The 25,869-nt window shown below is 39.7% G+C and overlaps 1 protein-coding gene across 1 annotated transcript in view; it reads right to left on the reverse strand.

The window, feature by feature from the left end:
- fam184aa (family with sequence similarity 184 member Aa) overlaps positions 1-25,869 on the reverse strand; it is a 160,342-nt gene that overhangs the window by 1,475 nt on the left and 132,998 nt on the right. The window contains exons 13-16 of the mRNA XM_060933674.1: positions 18,946-19,130; positions 13,347-13,493; positions 6,865-6,982; positions 6,677-6,781 (exon numbers count right to left, since the gene is read on the reverse strand). Of these exons, the coding sequence (XP_060789657.1) occupies positions 6,677-6,781; positions 6,865-6,982; positions 13,347-13,493; positions 18,946-19,130 (555 nt within the window). The remainder of the gene's footprint in view (positions 1-6,676; positions 6,782-6,864; positions 6,983-13,346; positions 13,494-18,945; positions 19,131-25,869) is intronic.

Genomic DNA, 25,869 nt, shown 5'->3' on the forward strand with positions numbered 1-25,869 from the left:
TAAACAAAATATGTTTGTCATTTTAGATTCTTCAAAGTAGCCAGCATTTATCTTGATGATGCATGCACACTACTGGCATTATCTTAACCAGCTTCATGAGGTAGTCACCTGGAATGCTTTTCAATTAACAGCTGTGCCTTGTCAAAGTTAATCAGTGGACGAGTCTCTTGCTTTCTTAATGCATTTGAGATCAAACAGTAAATAGTAAATAATAAAAATACAGTAAATACCCCAATTCAACAACTATAGTGTTTCATACATATGTCAAGAACCACTCAGCTAAGTAAAAAGAAATGACAGCCATCATTACTTTAAGACATAGTGTCTTTTAATAAAAAACAAACAAAAAAAAGCCCAAAAAACAAAAACATTGAATTCGAAGGTGTATCCAAACTTTTGACAGATACTAGATATTGCTGAGTTCCTAGCACAGGTATAACCTATATACAGTGGTGCTTGAAAGTTTGTGAACCCTTTAGAATTTTCTATATTTCTGCATAAATATGACCTAAAACATCATCAGATTTTCACACAAGTCCTAAAAGTAGATAAAGAGAACCCAGTTAAACAAATGAGACAAAAATATTATACTTGGTAATTTATTTATTGAGGAAAATTATCCAATATTACATATCTGTGAGTGGCAAAATTATGCGAACCTCTAGGATTAGCAGTTAATTTGAAGGTGAAATTAGAGTCAGGTGTTTTCAATCAATGGGACGACAATCAGGTGTGAGTGGGCACCCTGTTTTATTTAAAGAACAGGGATCTATCAAAGTCTGATCTTCACAACACGTTTGTGGAAGTGTGTCATGACATGACCAAAGGAGATTTCTGAGGACCTCAGAAAAAGTGTTGTTGATGTTCATCAGGCTGGAAAAGGTTACAAAACCATCTCTAAAGAGTTTGGACTCCACCAATCCACAGTCAGACAGATTGTGTACAAATGGAGGAAATTCAAGACCATTGTTACCCTCCCCAGGAGTGGTCAACCAACAAAGATCACTCCAAGAGCAAGGTGTGTAATAGTCGGCAAGGTCACAAAGGACCTCAGGGTAACTTCGAAGCAACTGAAGGCCTCTCTCACATTGGCTAATGTTAATGTTCATGAGTCCACCATCAGGAGAACACTGAACAACAATGGTGTGCATGGCAGGGTTGCAAGGAGAAAGCCACTGCTCTCCAAAAAGAACATTGCTGCTCATCTGCAGTTTGCTAAAGATCACGTGAACAAGCCAGAAGCCTATTGGAAAAATGTTTTGTGGACAGATGAGACCAAAATAGAACTTTTTGGTTTAAATGAGAAGCGTTATGTTTGGAGAAAGGAAAACACTGCATTCCAGCATAAGAACCTTATCCCATCTGTGAAACATGGTGGTGGTAGTATCATGGTTTGGGCCTGTTTTGCTGCATCTGGGCCAGGACGGCTTGCCATCATTGATGGAACAATAAATTCTGAATTATACCAGCGAATTCTAAAGGAAAATATCAGCACATCTGTCCATGAACTGAATCTCAAGAGAAGGTGGGTCATGCAGCAAGACAACGACCCTAAGCACACAAGTCGTTCTATCAAAGAATGGTTAAAGAAGAATAATGTTTTGGAATGGCCAAGTCAAAATCCTGACCTTAATCCAATCGAAATGTTGTGGAAAGACCTGAAGCGAGAAGTTCATGTGAGGAAACCCACCAACATCCCAGAGTTGAAGCTGTTCTGTACAGAGGAATGGGCTAAAATTCCTCCACGCCGGTATGCAGGACTGATCAACAGTTACCGGAAACGCTTAGTTTCAGTTATTGCTGCACAAGGGGGCCACACCAGATACTGAAAGCAAAGGTTCACATACTTTTGCCGCTCACAGATATGTACTATTGGATCATTTTCCTCAATGAATAAATGACCAAGTATAATATTTTTGTCTCATTTGTTTAACTGGGTTCTCTTTATCTACTTTTAGGACTTGTGTGAAAATCTGATGATGTTTTAAGTCATATTTATGCAGAAATATAGAAAATTCTAAAGGGTTCACAAACTTTCAAGCACCACTGTACATGTTATGGTCATGTGACTTACCGATCAAGCAGATACATGCCCTATAATAAATCACTCATAATGAAGATGACACCAATGAGTTCTGCAGAGAAAAAAATTCCTAGTAACAGTGGAAAATATTTTCTCCCAATGTGGTCATTGCCATGCCATTTCCACCCACTAGCTTGTGCTCCTGCTGTTGTACAATAGCTATCAGCTGCTGCTAATGCTGTGTCACAGGGCCACTGAAGACACTGAAAGGGAAGAGCTAACAGCCCTCTTCCACATACATGAGCCCATAGACTCCCATGATGTGTTGTCATTGCTCAGTGTTCAGTTAAGTGCATGGAAATGAAGAAATAATACCAAAAATGTTATCTGATTGGGGAAAATCAATGTAAGCACCTGCATAACCTGACTCCGAATACCAGGAACTTGATGTAACTCATAAATTCTCCAAGTCTGAACACAGTCCTAAAATAGCAAAACCCCCCAACTTTACAAATTTAGCAAAACCTCCTTTTAGAAATTATAGGCAAAACCCCCAAATATATGAAAGAAAGATGGAAAGAAACAGATACAGTCACAATGGTGTTGCTATGCATCATATCCACATATTGAAACATGCAAATCCTCAAAAAAAAAGAAAAACAAGCAAAAGAAAGGAAAAAAACAATGGACACAAGAAAAGGAGGACGTTAACATTACGGCATGCTCGCTTTTCCATTCCAATGCCATTTTTTTACGATCACACAGTGTGTATGTGTACGCCAATCACTAGGTGGAGTTTAGTGAATGTGCTACACTCTCTACTCATACATGACAGTGATATAAATGTCCAAAAATGTCCATGCTTCAAATCAGTACGCAACACAAACACTCTTTCTGTGCATCGTGTCACCAAGATGCATTGAAGAGTGGAAAAAAATTAAAGAAAAAAAATTAACAGCAAACACAGTTATGGCTGTGTGAGCAAACCAATGGCAAATATGCCTCTCATCATGGTGAGCGTGTGTGAAAGAGGACGGACGCTGGACGAAGAGGCGGGGCTCACCTCCATGTGGGCAGGGTCAGGGATGGAGCTTTGTGCTCTGTGTGCTGATTGGGGGAACTTGGGACAGACTCTAGGCTGGTAGGCCCCGCCCCTCTCCCTTCCACTTCCACAACACTTAGGTTTGGAGAGCTGACGAATCGGATTGCAGCTTTTCTACTCTTATGCTATATCGAAAGGACACAAACAGAATGTTTTTTTTTCCCTCTGGGATTACTAAATTAATAATATAGGACTAGCTTTTAGCTTCCAGCTTGGTGAGCTGAAAGAATAAAGACACCATTCTGAACGAGATAAATGACGAGAGAATGGCTTGGAAAGCAAAAGGGGAGCTCGATGTAGGAACATGGCGAAAAGTAGATGCTAACGAAGGAGATCACATGGACACTTCATGGCAATGAGAGTTAGACAGTTAAGAGGCAAAAAGTACAAAAAATTGTTCATGCACAATGATTCATTCCTATTTTTTATGAGATGGGATGCATCAGAATTTCAGGAGTCAGCCTTAACACACACACACACACACACACACACACACACACACACACACACACACACACATCAGGATCTTAATGCAAAATAAATGACTGTGCATTTGAAAAATACACAGTATACATACACAATACATTGTATAAACACACAATATTATTTATGACAAAGGGGCAAGAAATCCTTAGTTTAACCCTTAGAACCTCAGCATTGTTATTAAGCTTCATGACAAAGCCATGGCCTAATGGTTAGAGAAGCAACTTTGGGACCAAAAGGGCACCAGTTTGATTCCCTGGACCAGCAGGAATGGTTGAAATGCCCTTGAGCAAGGCACCTAGCCCCCAACCCCAACTGTTCCCCAGGCTGCACTGGATATGTCGCTCTGGATAAGAGCATCTGGTAAATGCCTGTAATGTAATGTAATCCTGAGTTAATTATATATAAAATTGTGTAAATGTTACAGTAATGCTAACAGTATGTGTGTGTTCTTTCGTAGCTAACAGGTTCTGCCTTCTACTTTTGTGCTTTGGGGCAATAAAATTTGTTTAATTAAAAATAATTACACACCCTCTATGTAATAGATTAAAAATCTGCAATTTTCACCACAAATGTAGCTAAAAACATTGATAGCTACAAACACAGCAAGTTTGTGTTCTTATACATGTAATAATTAGACATTTAATGATTCACTCAATTCATGATTCAAGTCGATTCACAATATTGAGTTCAATGCTTACATTTGGTTTTCCCACCATATTAAAAAAAAGGGAAGAAATTTTTATTATAAAAAAATACATTCATTTTTCTATTTTTTAAATCAACTTAAATATTCCTTTGTTAAATAAAAAACAAACAAAAACAAATTGTTTCATTTTCTTATCAACAATAATTATTTACCCACATTTGTAAAGATTGGAATAAAATATAAAATATAATAGGCTATTAACTGAAATATTCCTTTTATTAAAATGAAACAAGTTAACAAATAGGCCTTTGTGAACATTTGTACTACCTCCATTTGCTTTTCTTTTCTTTATCTTTCAGCAGTCTGTAAAAAGAGAGCTCTGATTTCTTGTTAAATCTCTTTGTACAGTCAATCATACAACAGCTTTTTCCCATTTTACAGCTGTTTTTTTGTGTGTATTTTCGCAGCATTAGAGCTGTGCTACTTCCACCTACAGCAAAGTCACGTCTTTCCGCTATTGTATGTTCTTGGACCCTCTGCTGTCTAAACAAACCAATTACAGCGAGGAAAAACTAAGAGATTACACAGCCTGATAATAATTGTGATTCATTTATTTCATCGATTTGAACCATCATACATTTGTATCATGATTTACCGCAGCGCTGTTCAATTCTTGATTCCGATTGGTCAGAAGCTGTTGATTCATTTTATGTAGGTAGTTTGGCACGAGTTGATATCACTAGTTTTGATTGCGTTGCCTGTGAAGCATAGACAAGAGGGACCGTGATTTTTCAGTTTAGTGACAGTGATGGAAATCACAGCCCACTATTATCAAAAAAGCTATAAAATTTATTGGGTTTTTATAGTTTTAGTTTACTTGTCTGGCCCCTTGAATTGAATGAGTTTTATATCAAACCTCAAAGCCCCAAAACAGTTTATAATTAATGTTCAAGAATAAAAAAAAAAAGTCACTAGCTCCAAAGCATAGTCAAAATATTTTATACACATTTGAATACTGAAATAAATTTGGACTGAGGATGTCTACAGAATTAATTTAACAGTAAAAAGGTACAAAAAGTTTTAGAACCCCTGGTTTATACTGTATTATTATATGGCATGAGCTACTTCCTGTAAAATTGTGTGCTCTGATTGGTTCCTTGGTGGGCAGTATTTTCCTGTAATGCCTGTGGGCAATTACGGACTTTCTTTACGAGGCGATGGCTTTCAATGTTGCAAAAAACGAACAAAAACAAAATGACAAAAAAGATTAATTGCAAATCAAAATAGACTCAAAGACAGCCAAAACACAAAAGACAAATGAGTCACAGAGTTATTCAAGAAATGAGCAACAAAGAGTAATGAGCAAACTTCAGTAACCGCTAACAGAAATTCAGTTTTGAAACCGCTAGCCGTTAATTCTGCATGCATGACTCAACTAGGTTACAAATATTGTGACTGAAAGCACGCCTCATTATAATGACGTCTATTTTAATCTTAGAAATAAAAAAAGCCATATAATAAACTCCTTATTCACCTTGCTTGCTTGGTCTTTATGGGAAAATATCAGACTTCGCTCTTTATGTACGGACTGAGCCTATGGTTTGGTCCGTATTGTCAAGCCCTCAGTCTGATATTTTCCCATAAAGACATCACACTCAGTTAATAAGTAGTTATTAATACACTCATTATAGTTAATAGTCAGTTTTATAGTAGCAGTCTTGTTAATATGGTGAAATTTTGCAGACAAAAACATTTTCCATTCATGGAAGGAGTCTCCAGTGCCAGTCGTAGTTGTGAGTAAGCTTTCCCTGAAAGTCTTCAGGGGACAGAGGACTAGATGGATATTCCACAACATTAAATGTACAGTAACTATAAACTTATACAGTGTCAACTCAAAAAACATTAGTGTTGGCAGCTTTCTTATATCTTTGTCCAATGGTCTGAACAGTTTAATATTTATTTTCAGAACTGTGAAGGTGAAAGATCAAGATGATATTTCCCTACGTTCCTAGTTCTTTTTGAACCTTAATTTTTATTTTTCACAGCAAACTTCTTGAGAATGCCTGTTTAATTTTCTCATGGTTTAAATATCACTTAATAAAATAACTGTTGACTTAGAGTTGCTGTAATATTCATGCTATATATTATAATTAGGAATTTAACAGGAAATGCATTCACTGAATTTGAAATATATGTTTGTTGATAAAATGTAAAATAGATATACATTGATCATTTTAACCCAGCAATCTAAGGGATTTAAAAATTTTCCCATTTCACTATAATATTGGAGACATGTAGTGCACTTTGAGAGGAAGAAATACTAGCAAACTGCACATATTGGGTTCTAAGGGTTAAAAGGCACAGATTGCATTTGTAACACCAGTCTGAGTTTGTGATTAATACAGAGTGATGTTATTACCTTTATAAGTGGATTAATGACCCCCACATTGGGGCTGGTGTTAAACACTTTATTGAAGCTTGTATCTCGATTCACCAACTCCAGCTGGTAGAACTTCTTATCATCCTGAAACGAAGGACACAGCATGAAACCGTGTGTATGTGTGTGAGAAGGTGTTTAAGGGCACACAGCAGTGAGTGCACACTCACCACCAACTTTTTGACCAGAGACTCTCTTTCAGCCACCATCTCTCTGAGCTCAGTGATTGTTTGCAGATCCTCCGGCCTGCTCTCACGGTTTCGAAACTTCTCCTCTGTGCCCTCCAGCCTACACACACACACACACACACACACTGTGAACTACAGAATGGAAAATAGAAGGGCACTCGATAGAGTGCATACCTCTGCCAAGCCACATATCAACATCAAAATCAAATCACTGAACTTAAGATAATACTAAAACTGTACACCAAATTTCATCCAAATCCGTTCACTACTTTTTAAGTTAGGTTGGGAACAACAACAAAAAAAATCCTGGATTTGTATACATGTTAGGATATGCATCAAAATCTAATCAATTGGCCCATGGCTCACCTTTCTTCAAAATTTCATCAAAATTCATTTACTACATTTTGAGTTATGTTGGGAACAGACAAACAAACAGAGGTGAAAATATAACCTCCTACAACAAAGTTGGCGGAGATAATAATTCAATTCTTACAACTGCTTGAGTATTGTTTTTTTTAAAAAAAAAAGCTAATTTCTGATAATTCTGTTAATATCAGTATTAATTTCCTTAAAGAACAAAATGTCAGGTGGATGGAAGACAAAAAAAGGAACTAGACAACTAAAGTAAATACAACCCCGATTCCAAAAAAGTTGGGACAAAGTACAAATTGTAAATAAAAATGGAATGCAATGATGTGGAAGTTTCAAAATTCCATATTTTATTCAGAATAGAACATAGATGACATATCAAATGTTTAAACTGAGAAAATGTATCATTTAAAGAGAAAAATTAGGTGATTTTAAATTTCATCACAACAACAGATCCCAAAAAAGTTGGGACAAGGCCATGTTTACCACTGTGAGACATCCCCTTTTCTCTTTACAACAGTCTGTAAACGTCTGGGGACTAAGGAGACAAGTTGCTCAAGTTTAGGGATAGGAATGTTAACCCATTCTTGTCTAATCTAGGATTCTAGTTGCTCAACTGTCTTAGGTCTTTTTTGTTGTATCTTCCGTTTTATGATGCCCAAATGTTTTCTATGGGTGAAAGATCTGGGCTGCAGGCTGGCCAGTTCAGTACCCGGACCCTTCTTCTATGCAGCCATGATGCTGTAATTGATGCAGTATGTGGTTTGGCATTGTCATGTTGGAAAATGCAAGGTCTTCCCTGAAAGAGACGTCGTCTGGATGGGAGCATATGTTGCTCTAGAACCTGGATATACCTTTCAGCATTGATGGTGTCTTTCCAGATGTGTAAGCTGCCCATGCCACATGCACTAATGCAACCCCATACCATCAGAGATGCAGGCTTCTGAACTGAGCGCTGATAAGAACTTGGGTCGTCCTTCTCCTCTTTAGTCTGGATGACACGGCGTCCCTGATTTCCATAAAGAACTTCAAATTTTGATTCGTCTGACCACAGAACAGTTTTCCACTTTGCCACAGTCCATTTTAAATGAGCCTTGGCCCAGAGAAGACGTCTGCGCTTCTGGATCATGTTTAGATATGGCTTCTTCTTTGAACTATAGAGTTTTAGCTGGCGACGGTGGATGGCACGGTGAATTGTGTTCACAGATAATGTTCTCTGGAAATATTCCTGAGCCCATTTTGTGATTTCCAATACAGAAGCATGCCTGTATGTGATGCAGTGCTGTCTAAGGGCCCAAAGATCACGGGCACCCAGTATGATTTTCCGGCCTTGACCCTTATACACAGAGTAAACTGTGGGTGGTAGAAATGGGCAACTGGACTTGCTTGAAGATTCTTGAAAATGTTTCACCTCTCGTCCAAAAGGCTTCCTCAGTTCTGTCTAATAGGGAGTATCAGATATTTATCCTCTCCTGGATCAGAATCAGAATTCTGATGACCAGCTCATCTAAGGTGTCATTGAGGCATCATGTTGGTGTGGGTCACTGGAGGCTGGGTGTGAACGGCGAGTCATTAGGGTGATCAAAGGATTGTCCGTTAGGGTGATCAATGGCAATCTGACTCTCTCTGTCCTCCTGTGAGTCACTGAAAACAGCTGGGTCCTGGCGTACACCCAGCCGTCTGGGAAGAGTGTCCAATACCGCCTTGTAGATGGTTGACAAATGATGTCTTAGACCCCCACCTCTGTTCAGTGATGGCTGTTCCAGGTTGACAAAAATGGCTTCTTTAACTCCTCGCTCATACCAACGATCCTCTCTGGCTAAAATGCGTACATTACAATCCTGAAATGAGTGTCCTTTGTTGTTAAGATGAATGTAGACAGCCGAGTCCTGGCCTGAGGAGCTGGCTCTCCTGTGTTGGGCCAAGCGCCTGTATAGCGGTTGTTTGGTCTCACCAATATACGAATCCATGCAATTCTCACCGCACTGAATTGCATACACTACGTTGTCCTGTTTGTGTCTGGGTATTCTGTCCTTAGGTTGGACCAGTTTCTGCTTCAGGGTGTTACTGGGTCTGAAATGTACCGGAATGTTGTGTTTGTAGAAGATCCTCCTGAGTTTCTCAGATAGACCAGAAATGTAGGGAATGACAATGTTCTTGCGTTTGTTCCTGTTATCATCCTTGTCAGTTATGTTCCTTTTTATGCTCTTTAGGAAAGCCCAGTTGGGATAACCGCAATTCTGAAGTGCTTTCTTGATATGATTCTGCTCCTTCTCTTTTCCCTCTAATGTTGCAGGAATGTTCTGAGCCCTGTGTTGCAAGGTCCTAATGACCCCCAATTTATGTTCCAGTGGGTGGTGAGAGTCGAAAGGTAGGTACTGGTCTGTGTGTGTGGGTTTCCGGTAGACCTCGATACTAAGGCTTCTGTCTTGTCTAATGTGTACATCACAATCCAAGAAGGCTAGATTATTCCCACTGACATCCTCCCAAGTGAAGTTGATGTTGCTATCCACTGCATTGATGTTTTTTGAGAAAGCTTCCACCTCCTGGATTTTGATGTGAGGTGGAAGCTTTCTCGAAACACATCAATGTTTCTCGAAGCTGTGAGGTGGAAGCTTTCTTGAAACACATCCAGGAGGTGGAAGCTTTCTCAAAAAACATCAATGCAGTGGATAGCAACATCAATTACAATTTCAGGATTGTAATGTACGCATTTTAGCCAGAGAGGATCGTTGGTATGAGCGAGGAGTTAAAGAAGCCATTTTTGTCAACTTGGAACAGCCATCACTGAACAGAGGTGGGGGTCTAAGACATCATTTGTCAACCATCTACAAGGCGGTATTGGACACTCTTCCCAGACGGCTGGGTGTACGCCAGGACCCAGCTGTTTTCAGTGACTCACAGGAGGACAGAGAGAGTCAGATTGCCATTGATCACCCTAATGGACAATCCTTTGATCACCCTAATGACTCGCTGTTCACACCCAGCCTCCAGTGACCCACACCAACATGATGCCTCAATGACACCTTAGATGAGCTGGTCATCAGAATTCTGATTCTGATCCAGGAGAGGATAAATATCTGATACTCCCTATTAGTCAGACAGAACTGAGGAAGCCTTTTGGACGAGAGGTGAAACATTTTCAAGAATCTTCAAGCAAGTCCAGTTGCCCATTTCTACCACCCACAGTTTACTATGACCTGGATGATTGAGAATCTTCACAGACATGCTTACACACAGAGATTCTTCCAGATTCTCTGAATCTTTTGATGATATTATGCACTGTAGATGATGATATGTTCAAACTCTTTGCAATTTTACACTGTCGAACTCCTTTCTGATATTGATCCACTATTTATCGGTGCAGAATTAGGGGGATTGGTGATCCTCTTCCCATCTTTACTTCTGAGAGCCGCTGCCACTCCAAAATGCTCTTTTTATACCCAGTCATGTTAATGACCTATTGCCAATTAACCTAATAAGTTGCAATTTGGTCCTCCAGCTGTTCCTTTTTTGTACCTTTAACTTTTCCCCTGCCCCAACTTTTTTGAGATGTGTTGCTGTCATGAAATTTCAAATGAACGAATATTTGGCATGAAATTTCAAAATGTCTCACTTTCGACATTTGATATATTGTCTATGTATTGTGAAAACAATATCAGTTTTTGAGATTTGTAATTTATTGCATTTCGTTTTTATTTACAATTTGTATTTTGTCCCAACTTTTTTGGAATCGGGGTTGTAAAATGTTTGCTATTTTCATGGCATTCAGTGATCAGTAACTTAAAACAAACATGTAGCACAATCTGCTGAAAAAGTTAATGTTGGCTAAAACAGAAAGGTGTTAGTATTAACTTTTTCAGGAATTTATACTATAGTAGCTCTTCTGTGGGATTGGACCATTTGGGCTAGCTTTTGTGTCCCATGTGAATCAGTGAGCCTTCGACACCCATAACACTGTCGTCGGTTCACCGGTTGTCCTTCCTTGGACCACTTTTGGTAGGTACTAACCACTGCATACCGGGAACATCCCACAAGATGTGGCATTTTGGAGATGCTCAGAGCCAGTCATCTAGCCATCACAAATTGTCCCTTGTCAAAGTCACTCAGATTCTTACGCTTGCCCATTTTTCCTGCTTCCAACACATCAACTTCAAGAAGTGACTGTTCTCTTGCTGCCTAATATATCCCACCCCTTGACAGGTGCCACTGTAATGAGATAATCAATGTTTTTCACTTCACCTGTCAGTGGTCGTAATGTTATGGCTAATCGGTGTATATTCAGAACTCTGCAGCTAAGTTCTCACCCATACCAAGCACTCTGCCTATATCACCCCCATCCTTTCTCAATTACACTGGCTACCGGATCAATCATGTATTAAGTTCAAAATCTTGCCCCTCCATACCTTAGTGAGCTCCTGACCCCTTACTGCCCACTCACTCTCTCAGGTCTTCTACTAATAATCTCCTTGCTGTCCCACAGACCAGACTTTCCACCCTGGGAGGCCAGTCCTTCAGTGCCATGTCCCCCAAACTCTGGAACTCTGCTCCTCAATCTCTCCATTCCTGCTCTTCTTTATCTACTTTCAAATCTGAATTAAAGACTTTTCTCTTCAATGAACATTTTTTTCCCCTCATTTATTGCTTAATCTGCCTTTCCCCCCACTCACTTCCCTTATACAATATAAAGTGACCTTGGGTTTGTGAAAGGCTTAAATGTAGCTTATTATTTTTATTAGTATGTCACCGTAGGTGAAAGTAACACAGCTCTAATGTTGCAGAAACGCACACAAAAGCAGATTTAAATTGGGAAAGAGCTGCTGTGTGATTGATTCAAGAAGAAATCAGAGCTATCATTGTACAGACTGCTGAAAACTAAAGAAAAGAGAAGCAAAAGGAGGTAGCTGTTTTATGTTTAAGCCTGACAACAGCCTTCACAAATGTTCATAAAGGTTTGTTAAGAAAAGGCATATTTATTATTAACTTTTTTCATTTTTATTAAAAAGGAATATTTTAGTTAATAAGCTATTATATTTTACTGTTGATCAAATCAACAATAATTAAGTAAAATTTTTATTTAAAAGAAGGAATTTTTACATCGATAAAAATAGGAAAATAAATGCTGCATTTTTTGGTAATAAAATTTCCTTTATTTTTTCAAAAATGTCATAGGAAAATCGACTCTTGAGCCTAATATTGTGACTCAAATCGAATCGAATCGTGAATTGTGTGAATTGTTACACGCCTCGTAGCTAGTGTTGGCTGCTGCCTGGGTCTTAAGTAGGCAGGTGCTGATAAGTAGTTGTATAATTGATCATAATATTCAACCACACAAAACTGTTCGTATGGATGTAATAGGTGGTTTAGTATAAGATTATGAGACTGCACAGGTGTTTGAGCTAGATGGGTTCTGTTTGTGTGCCCAAGATAATGGCTGTCCTGTTAAACAGGCAGCATAAGGCCATTTCCAAGAAATTCTTTCTGTTTGCTGGACAAGAGTCTCAAGAAAAACAGAAGTCATTCAAATGCATTTACTAATGAAAGCTAACAGTCATATTAGTGTTTGTCCACATGGTTACCTCTAGCTAGCTAAAGTATCAGCTCACAATCTACAGAAGAAGAAGAAGAAGAAGAAGCCTTTATTTGGCACATGCACACTTCAAGCACAGTGAGATTCATCTTCTGCATTTAACCCATCTGAAGCAGTGAACACATGCACACACACAGAGCAGTGGGCAGCCATACTACGGCACCCAGGGAGCAGTCAGGGATTAGGTACCTTGCTCAAGGGCACTTCAGCCCAAGGCTGCCCCATGTTAACCTAACTGCATGTCTTTGAACTGACAGACGGAAATGCTAACTTTGTTAGCTGATAACAGCTTATCCAGCTTATTGTACCCAATTTACTTTTTGATGATTAAACTCTATTTAAATTAAACTCTTGTGGAAAAAAGCCATTATTTTATTTAGCTCATTGCTCTTAAGTGAAATAAGGTATGGAAGAATGGATGCTCAAGAATGGATTCATTATCATGATAATACTATCAAGCATAATAAGAAAAGATAGCCAATTCTCATTATTCTTTTTAACTTACAGGATTTGCAGAGCAGAGATCTTGTCCTTCAGCAGCTCTTGAGCTTTGTTAAAATCAGACAACATGATATGTGTTTCTCTGTTGTGGCTCGCGTTGAGTTCGCCTATCTCCCTCTCATGCCTCTTAGACAAGTCTTGTTCATGAGCCCTGGAAACACATTTAACTCACAGTCAGCATCCAGAACATGAAGCAAACTTTAATACACTCAACAGCATAATTGTTTGCAATGTTTATTAGACTATATTTGCCGCCTCACAGGTTCAGGGTCCCAGCTTCGATCCTGATCTCGAGCTCAAGATCTCGAGATGTTCTCCTCATGCCCATGTACAGTTCCTCTGGCTTCCTCCCACCTAACTTTCCTTGTCCCTTATCTTTTGAACCTTTAATGTTTATTTTTCACCTGGTATATACACTCATCAGCCACTTTAATAGGAACTTGTTCTTGATGCCAGTATCTCATTTCTTGGCTGCAGGAGTGGAACCCAATGTGGTCTTCTGCTGTTGCATGCTGAGATGCTTTTCTGATCACCATGGTTGTAAAGAGTGATTATATGAGTTACTATATCCTTCCTGGCAGCTTGAACCAATCTGGCAATTTTCCTCCAATCTGTCTTATCAATAAGACGTTTCCACCCGCAGAACTGTCTCTCACTCAGTGTTTTTTGCTTTTTGCACCATTCTGTGTAAACTCTAGAGACTGTTGTGTGTGAAAACCCCAGGAGATAAGTAGTTTCTGAAATACTCAAACCAGTCCATCTTGCACCAACACCCATGCCACAGTGAAAGTCACACTTTGAGATCACAATTTTTCCCATTCTGATGTTTGAAGTGAACATTAACTGAAGCTCTTGATTTGTATCTGCATGATTTTATGCATTGTGTTGCTGTCAAGGGATTGGCTGATTAGATAACTGCATAAAACAACAGGTGTATGGGTGTTCCTAATAAAGTGGCTGGTGAGTGTATGTCACACATTGTACTATTGCATGGTGTCGTTTGCTGGTAGCAGAGCTTTTTTTTAGGTACATTAAGATACATTAAAAGGTACATTAAGGAACATATTTGGATTGTATTACCTTTTACAGTAAAGCTTTAAATGTATACTAGATGCACCTTTCTGGGTAAAAGATAAATAAAAAAATAAAGGGACAAAAAGTGTAATTGACATAAAACCCCAGTGCCAAAGAATGGTACAGTTTAGTACCATTTTTTTTCTGAATGTGTATGAATAAAGTTGGAAGAAGTCAAACAGGAATGAAAACTGAATATAACTGAAAAAAGTAATATTTCTAAATGGCTTAAAACACAAAATATTTATCTATCGATAAGACAATACTATAAAAACCCCTGAAATTTAATTTGACTTAAAGCCTAATTTTAAAAAATTGTAAAATGTCAACCAAAAGAAATAATCTGTGTGTGTGTGTGTGTGTGTGTGTGTGTGTGTGTGCACGCTTTATTTCTAGGACCAGTGATGGTGTGATGATCTGATGTCTGAAAGATTCATTTAATGCACTCAAGAATCCAGTATAATTCAGTATTAAATTTTGAGCTATGTAAAGGTGACACAGTGCAGTCTTGTAATTCAATTTTAATAAATGGAGCATGACACTAATAAAATCCTGGGCATAGATGAAGAGAGAGAGAGAATGTGTGTGTGTGTGTGTGTGTGTGTGTGTGTGTGTGTGTGTGTGTGTGTGTGTGTGTATGAGAGAGAGAGAGAAATTCACAGTGCTAAAGGAAAATCATTTGATGGCATTTCTAAATAATAAAAACTGGTAGTGGAAAGAAGTGTGTGTGTGTGTGTGTGTGTGTGTGCACACGATCAGACTTGTACCTGATACACACACTATTAAAGCTGGTGAATTAATTCCAGTTGGCAAATTTCCACGCTCTTTGAATTTCATTTTAGGATTATAAAGAGAAGCTGATATAATACCTCCTGTTTTGGTCAATATAAATGTGGATGAGATGTGTTGATTGGTCTCTGCTATGTGGTTTAATCCTGAGAGGACATGGAGTGCTGTCAATAAAAACAGCTGCAGAGAGAGAGAGAGAGCGAGAGAGAGAGATACTGCTTCACTCCACCCCAGGCCTGCCAGAGAAATTCACTTCCTCTGCCCTCCTAATGCCTGCTGAATTAATCTTTATGGCTGCACTGCTGGAGAGGCTTTTTTAATGAAGAAAAATAGCTTTAAAGTTATAAATGTAACTTTTCCTTGCCCTGTCATTGACTTGTTGCCTGATTGTGTTCACCTGTTCTGTGTTTAGCTGTTTGCCCACTGATACCTTGTTTATTCAATATATCATTGTCAAGTCTTACCGTATCAGTTGTATTCCTCCATTACAAAGTCTTATTCTTCTAGTTCCTTACTTCATATTTCTTGTTTACTCATGTCTTGTGAGTTTTGCAAATACAGATGTTCTTATGTTGACTGTGTTTACCTCTGCCTTGTCCTACTCTGGTTGCGATTCCCGAATCAATCTTAATAAAGATCAAACTGAGTTGAAACACTGCGTCCTGCCTCTTGTCGCATGTTAAAGACACAAAGTATAGTATTTTTATACTCAACTCTTATTCATCACCTGCAAGTTGCACAATTTACCAAATAGATTAGTAGCTTAGATTAATTATGTAATGTTAGTGAACCACAAGGTGCAAAGTGTTTTCTTTCCAGATTAATGATACTGCACTGAATCTCAGGAGCCACCAGTTGTTTCATTTAATAATGACCGCTGTGAAGAATGTTTTTACAAATGGCTGCTATGAGTGTTAAACTCCCATAGTGGACCCACAGGGTTTTGTTCTAGTGTACAATGTCACGACTGGAATGTGTAACATCCGAGCAGCTGCTGCACAAGACCTTTTTTTAGTACTCACTTCATTCCTCTGTGTTGTTAAAAATGTCTCTAACTGGCTCTGTTGTTTGATCAAGGGGAGAAGTTTAATGATACTCCCAAGAATTAGGGTAGATTTTCAATGAAAGGTACGATGGTGTATTAGGACCATTGTAGGTTTAAAAACAAAACAAAACACAAAGCGAATGAAAGGGGTAATATCCTGGGGGGGGGGGGGGGGGGGGGGGGGGGATGGGACAAAACCTCAGAAATTCTCTGAGATTATAAAGCGAGAAAACCTCCCAGAAATTCCAAGATTAAAAAGTCACAAATTAAAAACAAACAAACAAACAAACAAAAACATATATTCTCTGATATTATAAAGCAAGAAAAAAACTCTATTTCCAAGATTAAAAAGTCTCCAATTTGCAAAAAAAAAGAAAGAAAAAAATCAGGTATTGTCTGAGATTATCAAGAGAGAGGAACCCCCCCCCCCCCCCAGAAATTCCAAGATTAAAAAGTCACAAACTTACAAATAAATACATAAATAAATAAAATATTGGCTATTCTCTGAGATTATAAAGCAAGAAAAAAAACCCCTCAGAAATTCCAAGATTAAAAAGTCACAAATTTACAAAAAAAAAAAGAATAAAATTGGATATTCTGAGATTATAAAGTGAGAAAAAACCCTCAGAAATTCCAAGACGAAAAAGTCACAAATTTGGAAAAAAAAATTCAGGCATTGTCTGAAATTATAAATAGAGAAAAAAAAAAACCCTCAGAAATTCCAAGATTAAAAAGTCACAAATTTACAAATAAATAAATTAATAAATTAATGAATTAATATCGGATATTCTCTGAGATTATAAAGCAAGAAAAAAAAACTCAGTCACAAATTTACAAAAAAAGAATAAAATTAGATATTCTGAGATTATAAAGTGAGAAAAAACTCAGAAATTCTAAGACGAAAAAGTCACACATTTACAAAAAAAAAATCTCTGAGATTAAAAAGTGAGAAAAAAAAACTTCAGAAATTCCAAGATTTAAAAAAATTCACATTTACAAAAATAAAAGATACTTCATTATTCTCTGAGACAACAATGCACTGCAGTGCATTCCGGGGAATGTAGTTGAAAAGCTCTAAGTGCTTTATTCATTTACATTGCGCACTCCAGGAGGAAAGGCTGCAACTCACCGCTCAGTCATGGCATCTGTAGTGTGATGAGGAGGTTGACCCAACCTCGCAAAGTGAAGTGATCTGGTTCCTTGACAAAAACACTAATTTTCCAATTTTTTTTTTAGTAAATTTGTGACTTTTTAATCTCAGAGAACATTTCATAAAATTACAACTTTAATATCAGAAATTCTGAGGTTTTTTTTTCTTGGAATATAACTGTGGGAGCGAGGGTGTGGTCGAGCGTCAGCTGTGAACGTCGAGGACTCAGGCTGAACCAGCAGATAACACGTGATGAGTTACACCTGTGTCTAATTACTTGCTGTCTATTAGTATGTGTCTTTTTGTTGCCTTCAGATAGCCAGTATCCAGAGAGAGAGAGAGAGAGAGTGAGAGTGAGTGAGTGAGTGAGTGTGCGTGTGCGCGCACGCACGCACGAGCGTGCAAGTGCGAGCTGCGTCATCCAAAGTGTGTGTGCATTGAAATACAATTGAAAAGTTCAAGCTTTAAAAATAAAATGCACATGCATTGTAAGCCTGTCTCCCTGTTCCTCATTGCCCAAAATTAGAAAGTTGTCACAATCACCCTCTCCCACAGCTCTTTCTTTTTTCTTTCTTTGTTTATTAACCTACAATGGTTTTATATCCAAAGCTAATTAACAGTTATTCCACAAAAAATTTAGTCATACATGAGCTGATAGCCGATGAGGCACGCAGTGACGAGTTGGCTATAAACCATGTATGACGTGATTGAGTGGAATAACTGTTTTATTATATCCACATTCACTGGATTTTGAGAAACAGAGCATTTTTATTTTTTGCAAACTTGATAAATAAAAACTTTATACAAAACGTCAGACAAAATAATTTCCGCTTAGAATGTAAACAAACTGGTGAAATGACAGTATCAATTTGTGAAAAATGCTATAATAATAATTCTTGAAAAATAAGAAAAGATATGTTCTTACCATCAAATAACTTTATGCCATATTTTGTTGCTTTTTTTGTATTTCTTGGGGTTTTGTTTTTGAGTAGAGTTTTTATTTTGTCCTCAGTTGGTTCAGCAGCACAGTCCACCATTTTCTTCTTTAGGTTTTTTTTTTGGCAGTTGGCAAACCAACTTAAAGATGTATTACTGCCACTGACTGGGCTGGAGTGTGGAACAGGCGATATTGGGGTGGGAGTGGACTACATTCTTTCAGCTATTTTTGTTTCTTTTAAATACTTGATAAAGTGATATATCTGACTTGATGCACTCTGCCATTTTGTTTTTCTCTACTCACAGTATATGAGCTGATATCCTAGTAGTAGAGTAGCCAATCAGAGCATGCGACTGCTCATATCCAGGGAATGTGGATAGAATAATATATCTTATACAGAGGATTTGCACTGATGCATAAAACAGTCCTCCTTATTCATTGTCACAAGTGACCATAAATGATGTCAGACACATGCATGCATCATTGTTCAATTAGCAAATCATTACTCATCAAACAGCTAAATGTTATGCAAGAGAAAAGACAATGTTCAAGAGCCCTAGTGTTATAAGAATGAAAGTGTGTGTTGGATTAATGCTCAATAAACAGACCTGATCTGCAGACTGGCTTCGCTGTGGACACGCAGAACTTCTTTCCCCTTCAGCTCCAGCTCTTTGGTCAGCGTGCTGATGGTTTCGTTCAGAGAGTGAATCTCATGGTCCAAATCAGTGACACGGTTCTTCCTGCAGTTCGCCTCCTGCTGCAGGTCTGAGAGCCGAACCAGCAGGCCCTGCTCCTGAAATACACACGTCCAAAGTCACAGAGTTAAAAGCAAACAAAGTGTTTGAGTCTCAGTACAGGGTGGAAGATTATATATATAAAACACACACACACACAGGGTGTTTAAAAAAAATTGATATCATTTCACAATCTACAACCCCGATTCCAAAAAAGTTGGGACAAAGTACAAATTGTAAATAAAAACGGAATGCAATGATGTGGAAGTTTCAAAATTCCATATTTTAATCAGAATAGAACATAGATGACATATCAAATGTTTAAACTTAGAAAATGTATCATTTAAAGAGAAAAATTAGGTGATTTTAAATTTCATGACAACAAAACATCTCAAAAAAGTTGGGACAAGGCCATGTTTACCACTGTGAGACATCCCCTTTTCTCTTTACAACAGTCTGTAAACGTCTGGGGACTGAGGAGACAAGTTGCTCAAGTTTAGGGATAGGAATGTTAACCCATTCTTGTCTAATGTAGGATTCTAGTTGCTCAACTGTCTTAGGTCTTTTTTGTTGTATCTTCCGTTTTATGATGCGCCAAATGTTTTCTATGGGTGAAAGATCTGGACTGCAGCCTGGCCAGTTCAGTACCCGGACCCTTCTTCTACGCAGCCATGATGCTGTAATTGATGCAGTATGTGGTTTGGCATTGTCATGTTGGAAAATGCAAGGCCTTCCCTGAAAGAGACGTCGTCTGGATGGGAGCATATGTTGCTCTAGAACCTGGATATACCTTTCAGCATTGATGGTGTCTTTCCAGATGTGTAAGCTGCCCATGCCACACGCACTAATGCAACCCCATACCATCAGAGATGCAGGCTTCTGAACTGAGCGCTGATAACAACTTGGGTCGTCCTTCTCCTCTTTAGTCTGAATGACACGGCGTCCCTGATTTCCAAAAAGAACTTTAAATTTTGATTCGTCTGACCACAGAACAGTTCTCCACTTTGCCACAGTCCATTTTAAATGAGCCTTGGCCCAGAGAATCTTCTCTGAGTCTGCGCTTCTGGATCATGTTTAGATACGGCTTCTTCTTTGAACTATAGAGTTTTAGCTGGCAACGGCGGATGGCACGGTGAATTGTGTTCACAGATAATGTTCTCTGGAAATATTCCTGAGCCCATTTTGTGATTTCCAATACAGAAGCATGCCTGTATTTGATGCAGTGCCGTCTAAGGGCCCAAAGATCACGGGCACCCAGTATGGTTTTCCGGCTTTGACCCTTACGTGCAGAGATTCTTCCAGATATTCTGAATCTTTTGATGATATTATGCACTGTAGATGATAATATGTTCAAACTCTTTGCAATTTTACACTGTCGAACTCCTTTCTGATATTGCTCCACTATTTGTCGGCGCAGAATTAGGGGGATTGGTGATCCTCTTCCCATCTTTACTTCTGAGAGCTGCTGCCACTCCAAGATGCTCTTTTTATACCCAGTCATGTTATTGACCTATTGCCAATTGACCTAATGAGTTGCAATTTGGTCCTCCAGCTGTTCCTTTTTTGTACCTTTAACTTTTCCAGCCTCTTATTGCCCCTGTCCCAACTTTTTTGAGATGTGTTGCTGTCATGAAATTTCAAATGAGCCAATATTTGGCATGAAATTTCAAAATGTCTCACTTTCAACATTTGATATGTTGTCTATGTTCTATTGTGAATACAATATCAGTTTTTGAGATTTGTAAATTATTGCATTCCGTTTTTATTTACAATTTGTACTTTGTCCCAACTTTTTTGGAATCGGGGTTGTCATAACTTTACCAGTTCTCATTCAATTGACCTCAAATTTTAACATGTGCGGAAACAAGTCAAAATTTTATGTTTAATGTTTTTTGTTTTTATCTTTTTAGGTATAGAAATGCCATTCACTGGAAAAGAAAAGGCATTTTGTGTATTAGAGTACGCTCAAACACAGTTGAACAAGACTGTGCAGCGTGCATTTATGAGAGAATTCTCTAAAAATGCACCAACTGCCATGCAGATTTGGACATGGCACAAAAAGTTCAAAGAGTGTGTCTGTGTCTCAGGTGGCATGCATATTGAACATTTGTGAAATCATTCATGGAATCCATATACCTTTTGAATTTCTCATTCAAATTTTGAGGAATAAATCTTATATTGCTCAACATTAAGCCTGTTCAGTTTCATTTGCTGAGACTATGTGGTTTCTGGGATATTTACATCTCAAATAATATCAAATTTTTTGAAACTGTGTGTATGTATATATATTATATACGCACGCGCGCGCACACATACATACAGTGCCATTTGACTACCTGCTGTGCATTGTAGGCACAATGTGGCAGCGCTTTAATCCTTCACCTCCTTACCTGTACACTCTGCTCAAACAGATCAGCTTCCAAAGCTTTAACTTTCATGCTAATCTTACCATCAAAAGCTCACTAGCTGAGCTGAATCTCTGCTGTAACCAAGAGCACATGCATCATATTGTCTGGACCTTTGAGCCCAACATTTGCATCAACATCTCTACTCTCTTACTTTGGAGTTCTCGTTCATATGTAATCACTAGAAAATGGTGAGTGAGAAAAGAAATTATTGCTCTTTTGTTTTTAGGTGCTGACAGTAAAACCTGACTATTATTACTTACGTTTGAGATTGTTGAAATGCTTTGAAAATGCAGAACTAAAAAGACACTCACTACGTTTACATGCACATAGAGAGAATCGAATTTCTGCCGTTGCTCGACTGAAATCGAAGTTCAAAATGCCATGTATACACCTTAATTCGGCTGAAATTGAACCGAACTTGATTTCTCGGAATCGAGGTACACGACCTAGTTTATGCGATTTCTGCCGAGCTACTTTGTGCATGTATACCCTATCGAGCTAGTTGTCGAGCTACTTCCGGAAGTGACGAGTGACGAGACCACAAGCGGGAAACACAACAGCCTCGGTCGGCATGACAACAGTAGTAGCGAGCAGCAGACGAGGTCAGGAGGAACAAACGAAGAAGAGAAAATGGCGATGTAGAGCTCTCTGAAGTGTGGGTGGAGCACAGAGGACGGCAGGACAAAGCTTCTGGTACTAATAGGCTTTTTATTGTCAGACTTTTCAGTTTAACAGCCTACTTTTATTCTTGAGAGAAAAACACACACACACACGCGCGCACGCGCTGTGTTCTAGTCCCAGGATGAGCTGTCCCCTCTGCTCTCCCTCTGCCTCCTTAAATAGGGCGCGGTTACTGGGAAGACACACAAACACAGGTTAATTACCGTCAGGTGAAGTGATTCTGCCACTCACCTTCCCTGGCTCCGCCCTCCTGTCACAGACCGGCGCTTGACCACGCCCCCACTGCCACAGGCAAGCAGAAACATGCACTTCTGGAGCAATGAGGAGAGAGAGTTCATGCTCATTCAGCTTAAGGAGTTGAATATATTAAAATTCATGGACGGGAGAAAAACGCGCAATGGAGAACACGGAACTGATAACTTTGTTTACACTCTTGAATAGCTCTTCTTCATGACGACAACCGGAAGTGTACCAACACGATGGGGCGTGTAGCGCCACCTGTGGCTCGGGTGCACAGTGCACCTCACACAATAGCCCGATTTCATTGTGTGCATGTAGGATTGGATTTCTCTGGCACCCTGCTGGGACCTTCAGCTCGATTACCGACAGCAGCTCGATTTGGATGTGCATGTAAACGTAGTCACTGTGTGTACATCTAACTGGCTCAAAAGTATCTATCGTTAAGATTATCTTTAATGTTCATTCCAGTGCAGCTTAATGGCTAAAAAAAGGCAGAACCTTTCAAATCTGTTCTTTTTTTTCAGAACTTCTTGAATGTTGTTTGGCTTGAAAATTAATTAGAAAAATAAAGTAATATGAGAAATGCCTGATTAACCGCTGATATAAAATCTCATTTGAATATAGCACATTAAAAATAATGTAGGGGAGAGCGGGGAGACTTGGGACAAGTTTTCAGTTTTTGTAAATTGTGTGAAATTCTTTGCAGGTAGCGTCACATTCATACTGCATTAAAGAGTATTTACTGTACCCTCTTACCACTGTCAGTAACAGTGCTGAAAACACGAGTTCGGAGCAGCCTCCAAACTTGGCCGCTCCGGACTACAAGTCCCAAGAGTCACAGCGCTGTCTGTCACCTGACTATTAATTATACTTGTCTCTCATCCGGCAGTCACCTAGCATGTCTGTATATACTCAGCTCTCACTTCCTCACTTTGCGAAGTATTGTCTAGTACCCCGTGTCTAACTTTACCGAACTGTTTGTTTTCCGCCTGATTTCCAGTTTACGGCCTGTGTTTACGTTTCTTCTCAACTTCGTCTTTTGGCCACTCTCCATTGCATTGTTTGCTGATCAACTGACCCTCACTCGTTTCCAGACTACGATTCCTGCTCAATGATTCAGCTCAGTGTGCTGTTTACGAAGCTCCCAGTCTCCCCTGTGTCTGCACTCTGACAAGATACTTCGCCTCACTATGGATGCAGCAGAGGAGTCGAAGGAGACTGCACTCAATGCTCAAGGACACTTGTTAGGTGAACATCAGCAGACGCTTAGTGACCTCAACACCAGGATGGCCTAGCTTGCTGCTGTAATGTTGCAGGCCCTCCTAACACACCCCACGTCTCCCACTGGTGCAGCTCAGCTCATTCCTCTTCTTGCAAAATTCTCAGGTGAAGTGTCACAATGTAAGGGATTTCTGCTTCAATGTTCCCTATACTTCTCTTCACTCTCAGGGGTTTCTGATGAGCACATGATTGCTAAATTTCTCACTCTTAGTCACAGAAAAAAACTCTACAGTGGGCCAGTGCTGTGTGGGGGCATGGTGGGGAACACACCATGTCCTATGATTGGTTCCTTGAACTGTTTAAATGAGTGTTTGACCATGAACCTGAGGGAATAGAGGTTGGTGAGAATCTCCTCACTATTAAACAAGGAGATAGAAGAGTCACATAGTACGCACTGGAATTTCGCACTGTGGTTGCTGGTAGTGGGTGGAATAAGCCCGCATTAAAGGCCATGTTCCGCCAAGAGTTGTGTCCAGAAGCACTGAACGAACTGGCTTGCTGAGATGATCATTTATCCCTTGATGCCTTCATCAACTTAGCCATCTGTCTAGACCACGTAATCCAGAGCAGGCTCTCATTGCAACCCTCACCATTGCCTATAGATACTTGAACACCAATGGAGGTCTCTCACACACATTTGTAACAATCAGAGACAGAGAGAGAGAGAGAGAGAGAGAGAGAGAGAGAGAGAGAGAGAGAGATGATGATGAGAGGGGCTATGCTTTTGTTGTGGTGATGCCAGCCATATCATTGCCAAATGCCCAGTCTGCCCATGTCGGGGAGCTACTGCCCGTCAAGTCAACGAGCAACCCAACCCGGTGAGTTCTGTAACCAGTCCCCCAACACGATCTTTCAAATTTATACTGCCAGATTTGACTAATGTCCTCTCTGCACTTATAGACTCAGGCCAAGTTTACATTAGACCGTATCTGTCTTGTTTTCTTCGCGGATGCACTGTCCATTCACATTAAAACGCCGGGAAATGCCGGGAAACGGGAATCCGCCAGAGCCCATGTATTCAATCCAGTTCGTGTCTGGTCCGGTGCTGTGTAAACATTGAGGATACGCAGATACGCTGTGCTGAGCTCTAGCTGACGTCGTCATTGGACAACATCACTGTGACATCCACCTTCCTGATTCGCTGGCGTTGGGATCTCACACACAGCGGCTCAGTCCCGAATCACTGCTCGTGCGCTTCACTCGCGCGCTCTGTGAGCTACGCAGGGCCGGAGTGCGCACCCTCCAGAGGGCACTCGCTGTTCAGGGCGGAGTGATTTGGAGCGCAGGAGGAAGCGCTGAGCTGCACTGAGGTTTATTTACACATTTCAACCTCCTTCAGGCGCTTAAACTCAGTGAGAACATGAACATCACAGCTAGGTGTGTTTATCTGCTGGAGAAGGTGTTCGCTTGCCATCCTTCCACTTGCAAGTGGTGAGTGACTTGTGCATGCCCGATATGCACTGGGATCATGTGACGTGCCGTCTAATTAGTCATGTGATTAGCGTATCGTGTATTGGCGTTGCTGTGTGCACGCGAATCGTGTATTGGCGTTGCTGTGTGCACGCGAATCGTTTTAAAAACGTTAATCTGATGATCCGCTGATTCGAAATAATGTAAACAGGGCCTCAGGGGCTGAGGGTAATCTCATCAATGGCTCGATCATCCAGTGACTCAACCTGCCCACTGACACCCTGCAAAGATCCATTAAAATAAAAAACATAGATGGGGGGCCTATTGGAGAGGGTTTGATCACTATTCACACTGCTCCTCTCCAAATTCAGGTGGGGGCCCTCCACTCTGAGGGCATTTCATTGTTTATCACCCAAACTGCTAACCACGACATAATTTTAGGGTACCCCTGACTTCAACTCCATGACCCCTTAATTTCCTGGCAGCAGAAGGACATCATTCAATAGTCATCAGCCTGTTTCAAGAATTGTCTACAAAGCCCTCAGCTAGCCATCTTGTCCACATCTGTGGAGAGTCCCCTACCCAATTCCCTTGATAATGTTCTGGCCTGTTATCTGGACCTGAAGGAGGTTTTCAGTAAAGGTAAAGCTTGTGGCTTACCCCCTCATCACACCTATGATTGTGCCATTGACCTCCTCTCCAAGTCAGAAATCCATCCTGTAATTGAATCTATCCATTGTCCCTAAAGGAGCAAGCTGCCATGGAGGAGTATGTGCAG

This window comes from Neoarius graeffei, chromosome 11 (genome assembly GCF_027579695.1).
Source record: "Neoarius graeffei isolate fNeoGra1 chromosome 11, fNeoGra1.pri, whole genome shotgun sequence".
In the NCBI taxonomy this organism is placed as follows: Eukaryota; Metazoa; Chordata; class Actinopteri; order Siluriformes; family Ariidae; genus Neoarius; species Neoarius graeffei.